Raw genomic sequence first — 13,223 nt, 5'->3', positions numbered from 1 at the left:
TCGAGTCTGACCGCCACCTGATCAACCTCCCCCTCTTGGGCGACCTCTGGATGCTTGAGCCCCACCCCGAGCTGACTAGGCGAGTGGTGAAGCAACTGGTGCTGAAGTCATAGCCTGACTCCTCTGCTGAGCTGAACCTCCCGTAAGGCGGGGGCAATATCTCTTTATGTGACCTGGATCTCCTCACTCAAAACAACCCCTCTCCGAAAATGTCGGCAAGTTCTGAGGCGTACCTCGAGAACCAGAATAACTACCAGAAGGACCTGGTACAGATGAACCCTAAACTGATGGTGCACGAGAGGAACTCTGAGTTTAAAGTGCACTAAGAGAAGACTGACTCTGTCGAGCATTGTATGAACCATGGTTAGCTGATGCGCCACGATGAGTTGGACAAGCCATCTGAGAGGGCCTATTAGGACGACCCCTGCTATGATAAGGCTATCCTCCATAAGGAATATCGCTGGAATTACCCGAACCACGAGACCTATTGGCCTCCCTCTCCTCACGCTCCTAAGTACAGACCATCTCTAGCCATCAAGCACCGTCAACCACATCGTCGAATTTAGCACCTGCTACATTCCCCAGAGTCATGACAAAATGGAACTGATGGTTAAGGCCATTAATGAACCTCATGATCTTTTCCCTCTCTGTGGGAACCAACCAAACTACATGATGAGCCAATTTTGAAAACCGCATCACATACTGAGTCACGGACAAGTCCTCCTGACGTTAATATTCGAACTACCTGTGCAGTTCCTCTTTGCGGGTCTGCGGCACAAACTTCTCCAGAAATAATACGGAGAACTCATGCCATAATAGTGGTGCTGCACCAACTAGTCTTCTCCTCTCATAAGTCTCCCACCATTTGAAGGCTTCTCCGGTCAACTGAAAAGTAGTAATTGAGACCCCACTGGTCTCCAGAATACCCGTTGTACAAAGCATCTACTGATATATTTCCAAGAAATCCTGAGCATCCTCTAACTTAGTTCCACTGAAAGTTGGAGAACGGAGTCTCCCAAACCTCTCTAATCTCTTATGCTCATCGTCATTCATAATAGGACCCCCCTAGGCCTGAGCAGCTGCAACCGACTGGATTGGTAGTGCCCCCGATATCTAAAGCCCCTGCACTCCCTGCTTTGGAGTACGGGTGACAGGGGTATGAGTACCTCCCCTGGCCTATGAAGGCCTGGAATCACAATAGGCACAGTTGGTGACTGAGATGGCCTCGTTGGCTTAACTATATCTGGAATATGCTCCTGAGCTGGAGCAACTAGTGGTGCTACAGGTGTTGCTCCAACTACTGTACGATCTACACCTCGACCTCTAACTCGGCCCCGGCCTCTCGCGGCCCTAACTGGTGGCTGACCATCCGATTCAGTAGTATGTGTCCTCACAATTTGTGAGAGAATAGAATAACAGAAATTTAGTTTCCGGAATCAACAAATTCGCCCGACAGAATACAAGAAAGCGAGATTTTTCTAAGGGTTCGGCAACCTCTCGAAGATAGGTACAGACGTCTCTGTACCGATCCGTGAGACTCTACTAAACCTGTTCATGACGCGTGAGACCTATATAACCTAGGCTCTGATACTAACTTGTCACGACCCAAAATTCGCATGTCGTGATGACGCCTATCTCAATACTAGGCAAGCCGACAACCTCAATAAATCACAATAACCTCTTATGTTTGAAATCAAAATATTAAAATTCAATACAAAAATCTCACAAATACTGTTATAAAACACTTCCAAAACCTGATGTCACTGAGTACATGAGCATCAAAATAATAACAAAGTCTGGCTGATAAGAACACTGTCTAAAAATATAGAATAGTACAATAACTGAAAGGAAAGAGAGTCAAGGTCTGCGGATGCCAAGCAACTACCTTGATAGTCTCCAATAGATAAATTCTCAAATCTGGGAACCGCCGTATCCGAAAGTACATAGATCTGCACACGAGGTGCAGAGTATAGTATGAGTACAACCAACTCAATAAGTAACAAGACTAATCTATGAGCTGAAAGTAGTGATGAGCTCAACTGGTACAATCTAGTACAAAATAACAATACATAAATGTTGGGATGCTGTCCAGTTTAACAGTTAAACTCAGTACATGAAAAATAGATAAAATCTGTATAATATGAGGAATATGACATCTCTATATCTACATGCCAAAATATATGATGTATGTGATGTACCACAATGGAAACCTCGTGTACTCGCACTCTCAGAATACTCAATCACTTAGTACTGTATATGGCCAATCTAGCTCAGGGAAAATCCATCCCATATATATATACACACACACATCAACTAACAGACAGTCACTCAGTACTATATAAGGCCAATCCAGCCCAGGGGAAGATCCATCCCCTAATATAAATGATTCGTACAAGATCCATGTCTAGGGAAGATCCATCCCTCAATATAAATGCTTCGGGCAAGATCCATGCCCAGGGAAGATCCATCCCTCAATATAAATTAATCGCGCTCACTGTCGGGGGGTGAAAAATCCGGAAAGGCTCCTTCAGCCCAAGCGCTATAATAGCCAAATCCAGGCATAAATAAATAAAACATATTGCGGCGTGCAGCGCGATCCCATAATTATCACTCAAAATCTCCAGTCTCTCGGGCTCTCAATGATATAAAGATCAACCCGATATAATGATATGATGTATCAATGAATGACAACATAGATTGAGATATGACATGCAAATGATAGATGCGATTGAGTATATAATTATAAATTTCAACAATTAATTCAACAGCAACACGACCCTGCGAGTCCCAAAATATCGGCACGTAGCCTAAACATGATCTTTAACACGAGTCTCATCTCAATTTCCTCTAACACGTGGAGGATATGCGGATAATGATATGATTCTCTAATTATACAACTCCACATAATTTATTTAAGTCTCAATTTCTATAGTGCACACCCACACGCCCGCCACCTAGCATGTGCTTCACCTCCATACAATTCACATAATTTATACCCTCCGAACCAAGTTTAGAAGTGTTACTTACCTCAAACCGTGTAATTTCTTTACTTCGTTATGTCTTTGCCTCGAGAATTGGTCTCCGAAAGCCTCGTATCTAGTCATAATTAATTCGATTCAGTTATTATAATTTATTGGAATTAATTACATATGAAAAAACTAATTTTCCAACAAAAATCCGAAATTGCACTCAAATATTGCCCGTGGGGCCCACATCTCGTAACCTGACAAAAGTTACGTAATATGAACCCCCATTCAACCACGAGCCAACCATACCAATTTTACCAAATTCCGACATCAACTAGACACTCAAATCTTCAGATTTAACCAAGAGGATTTTCAAAATCTTCCAACTTAAATCACCAATTGTCATGACCCAATTTCCCCTCCGTTGGGTATCGTGATGGCACCTAGTCTTAGGGACTAGGTAAGCCTAACATTTACTTAATAACAACAATAATAAATAACATCTAACAACTTTTGAAATAAAAATCTCTATAAAATTTACAATTCCCAAAGTTTGACTCCGAAGCCTGCGAACGCAGCAACAGGTTCACCTTGAGTCTCCACAACAACAATCCGCACAGCTAGCTAATGATCAACGGACTTCGAAATTCCTGGATCTGCACAAAAATGTGCAGAAGTGTAGTAAGAGTACACCACCGCGGTACCCAACAAGTATCAAGACTAACCTCAGTGGAGTAGTGACGAGGAACAGCCAAGACACCTACTGGACTAAATAACCTGAACAAAGTATAAGTATAGAAATAACAGAGTATAATATCTACATAAAGACCACGCGATAGACTAACGATACAGTAATTGCAATAGGAAAGGACAACAACAAGTATCAGCGAAATACCATAATAATGACACAAAAGGGTGAACGTGAACACAACCTAAATCCAAAATAACAGATATAGCAAGGACAATTAATAATTCAACAACAATGACCGCTTTCACAATAGGGTTTAGCCAACAAACTCCACGAGGTACCGAACCTCGGACAAATCACAACTCACGGGTCTCAATACATGAACCCTAACACTTGGCATCATGTGCCCTCATTACACCTCAGAACCGCACTGACGACTCGCGTGCCAAATAGAGCCATTCTCACATAGAAGGCAAGTAAGCAAGGGTGTGCATTTATACTCAATAATATCAAGAAAATGTCTTATCCGATAAAAGTGCTTAACTACGTGTATGCTTGTACAAGTGTCCTAACATAGTTCTTTCCAGCTAGTGAGCATAAGGAAAAAGAACGGACATCACGTAGAATGTTTTCTCACAACTTTCACAAGATAAAGCTCACACAGGTAAGTGTACCACTACACAAATATCAACAACAAGAATGACCCTAGGCCATCACAAATCAACACAAATCAATCCCTCACATATCCCACCTTGTCTCGCCATGTGTGCAATAGTAAAGTAAATGCCCGCCTTGTCTCGCCACACATGCATAATATTGTTCACACCTTGTCTCGCCACATGCACACCCTCATATATATATCCGCCTTGTCACGTCGCATGTGCAAATATCAATAGTAACAATAGCAAGGCAGAAACCTCGTGCAACCCCATAACAAAGGGATATCAACAAAAGGCACTCCCGAGATACCGTCTTGTAGTCGCAAAAGTAAATGCTCAATAGGGGATCTCCCGAGGTACCACTTTGTAGTCCCAAAAGTAAATATGCAAGACAGGGGAGGATCTCCCGAGGTACCGCCTCGTAGTCCCAAAGTAAATATAAAAGAATAACAAGTACAACAATAACAATAACACGAATATAAGGTTACGACAAATAAATCAACTCAGAAATTCCAGAACTCAAAGGAACAGAGGAATTAATTCACAAGGAGTGGCCACAATAGAGAATGCAAGTCATAATAAGAACATCTCAACAAGAAAGGAAATATTATGTAACAACGGTCCACTATGTACAGTTCGACAACAAGGGAGCTAATACTAAGGCAAATAATTCCAAATAAGGACAAGTCAACTAAAATGTAGGATATCTAACTTCTTTTAAGGTTGGCAATTAAGAAAGAGATACAGATTCAATTAGAGACAAGTAGCAGAAAGATAATCATAGCCTCAATTAAGGATGAATAATTACAAAAGAGATAACAATTTCAGTTAAGGCACAGATGACTCAAATAAGCATCAAGGGCGGATCATAAAACAATTAATTCTAATTAAAATAGGTAGAAGTGAAACTAGTAATTAAGAGACGGATTCATAACATAACAATTGCATAATCAGTGAATACAAGAACCTAAGAACCCTAAAAGGCCAACTTTCCACAAATAAGTCCGAGCACGTACTCATCACCCCGCGTACAAGGACTACAATTATCATAGACGACTCAAATCCTAAGGGGTAGTTCCCCCACACGAAGTTAGGCAAGATATTTACCTCGAACCAAGCTCAATCAATCGGTAACAATGCCTTTTCCTCGATTATCCGACTCCGAATGGCCCAAGTCTAGCAAAAAACAATTACATATCATAAATACAACTATAATAAACTAATCTAATTAATGAAATAAAGACTCTAGCAAACAATTTGAAAATCATCCTAAAATGTCGACCCGGGCCCACGTCTTGGAATCAGGTAAAAGTCACAAAATACGAACACCCGATCAACCACGATTTCACTCGTACCAAAATTATCCAATTCCGATATCAAAATCCCAATCAAAACTCAAAAATTTAGTTGAAGAACTTCTCCCATTTGTTTTCCCAAATTTCTCAACCAAATTCCTTAATTAAATGATGAAATCAACTATAGATTAGTGGAATATAACCATAAATGAGTTAAGAATCATTACCCAAAAGTTTCCTCCGAAAATCTCCCAAATTATCTCCCAAATCCAATCTCTCAAAGTCCCAAAATGAAAATGAGACCAACCCTCAAAATTTTCTCTTTTCTGCCCAGCGATCTCGCACATGTGGACCCATAGTCGCACATGCGGAACATCCATCGTAGGTGCGTACTTGACTTACACACCTGGGTCCGCTTCTGCGATCAAATGGCCGCCCCTGCGAGTGCGCGCCTGTGAACAAATGTCCGCTTCTGCGTACTGCCCCTCCAGCTCACTCTCCACATCTATGGAACTTCAAGCGCATCTGCGGGCTCGCAGATGCGGAACTTCCCTCGCACCTGTGACCCCTGGCCATCTCCTCAATCCTTCTTCTGCGCTTGGCCTCTCGCTCGTGCGTGTCCGCACCTGCGGCCACCCCACCGCAGGTGCGATTACACCAGAAGCTTGAAAGCTTCAGTAATTACACAAGTCCAAATTTTGATCCTTTAAGCATCCAAAACTCACCCGAGGCCCCCGGGACCTCAATCAAACATACCAACCAGTCCTATGATACCATACAAACTTAGTCGAGCCCTCAAATCATATCAAACAATGCTAAAAACATGAATCACTCTCCAATTCAAACTTAATGAACTTGAAACTTCAAATTTCTACAATCGATGCTGAAACCTATCAAACCGCGTCCGATTGACCCTAAATTTTGCACATAAGTCATAATCAACATTACGGACCTACCTCAACTTCCGGAATCGGATTCCGACCCCATATCAAAAATTCCACTACTAGTCAAAATCTCCTAAAATTTGACGTTCGCCATTTCAAGCCTAAATGAGCTACAGACCTCCAAAACACAATTCGGACACGCCCCTAAGTCCAATATCACCCAACAGAGCTAACGGAACCGACGAAACTCCGTTACAGAGTCGTCTTCACACAGTTCCGACTACGGTCAAAATCCTAAGGCTTAATCTTCCGTTTTAGGGACTAAGTGTCCTAAATCATTCCGAATCATCCGGTAATTGAATTCAGCCACGCACGTAAGTCAATACAAATAATACAAAGCTACTCAGGGATTTATGCCGCCGAACGAGACTTAAATTCTCAAAATGACCGACTGGGCTGTTACATCCTTCCTCACTTAAACAAATGTTCGTCCTCGAACGTGCCAAGAATTGCCTCGAAGTCTTCAAATCACTTAAAGAACATCTCCAACATACACATGCGGGTGACCCCACGTCCCCCCAATCCACATAAGCCTAGCGACACCATCTCAACCGTAATTCACCCTTTCTACCAACACCGATAAGCCTTAAAGTCAAAATTCTCACCTTCCATTCATCTTCAAAAGACCCGATTCTAAATCCATACCCGGTATCAGTCTCAACCAGCTGTAACAACTCATGCCTAAACCCACAAGGTATAACCACTCAACATGACATGCCACACATAGGCCCATAATAACATTTCTGATCACAATAGATGCCCGTAATCAAAACCAGCACCGGCAATTAGCCTCATATCCGTTAGAACCCTGTTTCAAACTTCCACAACACTGACAACGATACAAGAAACATGAAGACCTCTTAACTATACACCAGAATCAACGAGTCACAACTAACACCACCGGGCACACACATCGCAAGCTAAAACTCAAGAAGCACTATACGAAAAATGACTGAATATGTAAAGAGAAACACATAAGAGAAATATCAAACAATGCCCGACATGCACAACTCTCTATGAGTACCATCCTACAAATCAATTTAAAAGGAAAAATTAAAGTATATGAACAAATCACAAGGGTCTCATCCTGATATAACTTCCACCACAGAACGCAACCCGACTCAAACGTATCAAATCACATGGAATCGCGAGGGTTTCACCCTCAACTCTGAATCACAAGTCGAATACACATCATACCAATGCAAATCTTCCACTAAATCAATTCTACCAATAAAATCACAACACTTACTGAACTCTCACCCCGGTAGAGTATCAAATCACAAATCGTAACCAAATTTTTCAGGAATCACATCAAACTTGCCATAATAGACAACATGAATTCACTTCTAGTCTCGTAACTTTTAATAATGAATTAAAACAATGATAGATACAGCTATAACTCATAGAATCTCCCAACATGGGCAAAAACATAAACATAATACTAGGTCATGAACTCACCTATAGGTGGGACAACAAATAGGGGAACTCTCCCCAATAAGCAGAACCTAATCAAAATACGATGGTTCCCCTCTATAAAAAATCAAAAGCATACCTGTATGACATCATCTGGCGCAGTGGCCTCAAGCCTACTATATGAAACACATGAACGAGCCGAGCCTTCCCCTCTTGGGAGACCTCTACTCTCTTGAATACTCAGTTGTGACACATATGTCCAGAGTCTAGGACAATCTCTCACCCTATGGCTGGTATCTCCATATTCAAAGCAACCCCTCTGCTGACGTGGCTGTGGGAACTGTCCGGTACGGGTACTATGAGACCCATGAGCACCTGAAACACTATGCGAAGCCTGAAGTGAAAACTGAACTGGCTGACCCACAAAACCTCTACAATGTCGTACCCTGCCTCCAAAATAAGGACCAGTAGTTCTTTTCGATTTACGAGGCCTCCTCGCCTCCCTATCCTTTCTCTTCTGACCTCGCATATCCTCTCTCTCACGGCCCCGCCTGTCCTCTCTCTACTGATCCCAAATGCCATCTACTCGGCGAGCGATCCTTACTACCTGCTGAAATGAAGTATCCAACTTTAACTCCCGAGCCATGCTGAACCGAATATCATGCCTGAGCCCCTCAATGACTCTACGGACACGATCTCTAACTGTAGCGACCAAAGGAGGTGCATGTCTAGCCAAATCACTAAATCTAATGGCATACTCTAAAACTGACATAGTGCCCTAGCGCAGCTGCTCAAACTCTGTGTGCCATACATCTCGAAGGGACTGGGGTACAAACTTTCTCAGGAACATCTTTGAAAACTGAAACCATTTAAGTTAAGCTGACTCGGCCGGGCTACCCAACTCGTATGCCCGCCACCAGTGATTAGCCGCTCCCCTGAGCTGGAACGTAGTAAAAGAAACCCCAATCGTCTCCACAATACCCATAGTACATAGAATGCGGTGACACTCCTCCAGAAAACCCTGGGCATCATTTGTCGCCAATCCACTGAAGGTAGGAGGGTGGTACTTCTTGTATCTCTCAAGTCTAAGTTGTTCTTCCTCATATGTTGTTGCCCTAACCACGGGATAAGATGGGACCACAGGCTGTGTCGCCATGACACTTGGAACCTGACCAACATGAACTCGCTGCTCTAGAGTGTGGGCGGCTGGAGTCTGAGCTCCTCCCCCGGTTTGTGAAATAACTGGTGCAATCGGAATCAACCTCGCCTGAGCCAATGTACCAAACATGCTTAGGAACTCTGCTAAGGTCTCGTGAAGTACGGGGGTAACAGCAGGCGCCTCCGGTACCTGCCCCCAAACTAGAACTACTAGCGGCTCCTCAACTGTTGCTCTAGTAGGTGCCCTAGCTGCAGCACATGCTCCTCGTCGGCCTCTGCCCCTAGAGACATCTGTTCCGGGGTAACATCATCAGTGACTGCAGCTCGTGTCCTCACCATCTGTGAGAGAATGTAATGATAAAAGTTCAAACTTTGAGATCAATGAACTTGCACGATAGGAATGAAGGAAGTGAAACTGTCCTAATAGTTCCGTAGCCTCTCGAAGATAAGTACACACGTCTCTGTACCGATCCACAAGACTATACTAAACTCGCTTATAACTCGTAGCACCTATGAAACTAGGGCTATGATACCAACTTGTCACGACCCAATTTCCCCTCCGTTGGGTATCGTGATGGAACCTAGTCTTAGGGACTAGGTAAGCCTAACATTTACTGAATAACAACAATAATAAATAACATCTAACAACTTTTGAAATAGAATTCTCTATAAAATTTACAATTCCCAAAACCGGTAGTACAAGTCATAAGATCTACAGAGTTTACTACAATTTACTAAATACAACTGTTTGAAATAAAGTAAACAGTGTGAATACAAATCAAAAGGTGACTCTGAAGCCTGCGAACGCAGCAGCAGGTTTACCTTGAGTCTTCGCATAAAAAATCCGCACAACTAGCTAATGATCAGTGGAATTCGAAATACCTGGATCTACACAAAAATGTGCAGAAGTATAGTATGAGTACACCACGACGGTACCCAACAAGTATCAAGAGTAACCTCAGTGGAGTAGTGACGAGGAACAGTCAAGACACCTACTTGACTAAATAAAGACTACGCGATATGACTAACAATACAGTAATTGCAATAGGAAAGGACAACAACAAGTATAAGCAGAATACCATAATAATGACACAAAAGGTTAAATGTAAACACAACCTAAATCCAAAATCACAGATACACCAACGACAATTAATAATTCAGCAACAATGACTGCTTTCACATCAGGTTTTAGTAAACAAACTCCACGAGGTACCGAACCTCGGACAAATCACACCTCACAGGTCTCAATACATGAACCCTAACACTTGGCATCATGTGCCCTCATTACACCTAATAACCGTACTGACGGCTCGCGTGCCAAATAGAGCCATTCTCACATAGAAGGCAAGTAAGAAAGGGTGTGCATTTATACTCAACAATATCAAGAAAATCTCTTATCCGATAAGAGTGCTTAACTACGTGTATGCTTGGGCAAGTGTCCTAACATAGTTCTTTCCAGCTAGTGAGCATAAGGAAAAAAGAACGGACAACACGTAGAATGTTTTCTCACAACTTTCACAAGATAAAGCTCACACAGGTAAGTGTACCACTACACAAATATCAACAACAAGAATGCCCCCAAGCCATCACAAATCAATCCCTGACATAGCCCACCTTGTCTCGCCACATGTGCAATAGTAAAGTAAATGCCCGCCTTGTCTCGCCACACGTGCATAATAATATTCCCACCTTGTCTCGCCACATGCTCAACCCATATATATATTCCACCTTGTCACGTCGCATGTGCAAATATCAATAGTAATAATAGCACGATAGAAACCTCGTACAACCTTATAACAAAGAGATGTCAACAAAGGGCACTCCCGGGATACTGTCTCGTAGTCCCAAAAGTAAATGCTCAACAAGGGATCTCCCGAGGTACCGCCTCATAGTCCCAAAAGTAAATATGAAAGACATGGGGGATCTCCCGAGGTATCGCCTCGTAGTCCCAAAGTAAATATGCAAGAACAACAAGTACAACAACAACAATAATACTAATACAAGGGTACGACAAATAAATCAACTCAGAAATTACAGAACTCAAAGGAATGGAGGAATTAATTCACAAGAGTGGACACAATAGAGAATGCTAGTCATAACAAGAACAACTCAACAATAGAGGAAATATTATGTAACAACGGTCCACAATGTACAGTTCGACAACGAGGGAGCTAACACAAGGCGGATAATTCCAAATAAGGACAAGTCAACTAAAATGTAGGATATCTAACTTCTTTTAAGGTTGGAAATTAAGAAAGAGATACAACAAGTTCAATTAGGGATAAGCAGCAGAAAGATAATCATATCCTCAATTAAGGATGAACAATTACAAAAGAGATAACAATTTTAGTTAAGGCACAAATGACTCAAATAAGCATCAAGGGTGGATCATGAAATAATTAATTCTAAATAAAGTAGGTAGAGGTGAAACTAGTAATTAAGAGACGGATTCATAACATAACAACTGCATAATCAGTGAATACAAGGACCTAAGAACCCTAAAAGGCCAACTTTCCACAAATAAGTCCGAGCACGTACTCGTCACCTCACGTACACAGACTACAATTAGCATAGACGACTCAAATCCTAAGGGGTAGTTCCCCCACACGAAGTTAGGCAACATATTTACCTCGAACCAAGCTCAATCAATCGGTAACAATGCCTTTTCCTCGATTATCCGACTCTGAATGGCCCAAATCTAGCCAAAAATAATTACATATCATAAATACAACTATAATAAACTAATCTAATTAATGAAATCAAGACTTTAACAAAAATTTGGAAAATCGTCCTAAAACGTCGACCCAGGCCCACGTCTCGGAATCGGGTAAAAGTCACAAAATACGAACACCCAATAAACCACGAGTTCACTCGTACCAAAATTATCCAAATCCGATATCAAAATCCCAATCAAAACTCTAAAACTTAGTTATAGAACTTCTCCCCCCCCCCCAATTTCTCAACCAAATTCCTTAATTAAATGATGAAATCAACTATATATTAGTGGAATATAACCATAAATGAGTTAGGAATCGTTACCCAAAATGTTCCTCTGAAAATCTCCCTAATTATCTCCCAAATCCGAGCTCTCAAAGTCCCAAAATAAAAATGATACCAAACCCTGAAAATTTCCTCTTTTCTGTCCCGTGATCTCGCACCTGCAGACCCATAGTGGCACCTGCGGAACATCCATTGCAGGTGCGGACTTGACTTACACACCTGGGTCCGCTTCTGCGATCAAATGGCCGCACCTGCGAGTACGCGCCTACGAACAAATGCCCGCTTCTGCGGACTGCCCCTCCAACTCACTCTCCGCATCTGCGGAACTCCAAGCGCATCTGTGGGCTCGCAGATGCGGAACTTCCCTTGCACCTACGACCCCTGGACATCTCCTAAATGCCGCTTCTACGCTTGGCCTCTCGCACGTGTGTGTCCGTACCTGCGACCACCCCACCGCATGTGCGATTACACCAGAAGCTTGAAAGCTTCAGCAATTACACAAGTCCAAATTTCGATCCGTTAAGCATCCGAAACTCACCCGAGACCCCCAGGACCTCAACCAAACATACCAACCAGTCCTATAACACCATACAAACTTAGTCGAGCCCTCAAATCACATCAAATAACGCTAAATACATGAATCACCCTCCAATTCAAACTTAATGAATATGAAACTTCAAATTTCTACAACCGATGCCGAAACCTATCAAACCGCGTCCGATTGACCCCACATTTTGCACACAAGTCATATTCAACATTACGTACCTACTACAACTTCTCGAATTGGATTTCGACGCCGATATCAAAAAGTCCACTACCGGTCAAAATCTCAAAAAATTTGACTTTCACCATTTCAAGCCTAAATGAGCTACAGACCTCCAAAGCACAATCCGTACACGCCCCTAAGTCCAATATCACCCACCGAAGCTAACAGAACCGACGAATATCTATTCTGGAGTTGTCTTCACACAGTTCAGACTACAGTCAAAATCCTAAGGCTTAAGCTTTCGTTTTAGGGATTAAGTGTCCCAAATTACTCCGAATCATCCGGTAATTGAATTCAACCACGCACGCAAGTCAATACACATAATACGAAGTTG

At 42.3% G+C, this 13,223-nt stretch overlaps 1 protein-coding gene across 1 annotated transcript in view; it reads left to right on the top strand.

The window, feature by feature from the left end:
• The first annotated feature begins 209 nt into the window (after positions 1–209).
• LOC138892818 (uncharacterized) overlaps positions 210–13,223 on the top strand; it is a 35,297-nt gene continuing 22,283 nt past the window's right edge. The window contains exon 1 of the mRNA XM_070176561.1: positions 210–266. Within this exon, the coding sequence (XP_070032662.1) occupies positions 210–266 (57 nt within the window). The remainder of the gene's footprint in view (positions 267–13,223) is intronic.

This window comes from Nicotiana tomentosiformis, chromosome 5 (assembly GCF_000390325.3).
Source record: "Nicotiana tomentosiformis chromosome 5, ASM39032v3, whole genome shotgun sequence".
Taxonomy (NCBI): Eukaryota; Viridiplantae; Streptophyta; class Magnoliopsida; order Solanales; family Solanaceae; genus Nicotiana; species Nicotiana tomentosiformis.
Note: the sequence above shows the minus strand (reverse complement) of the source record. Positions and strands in the feature narration are given on the sequence as shown.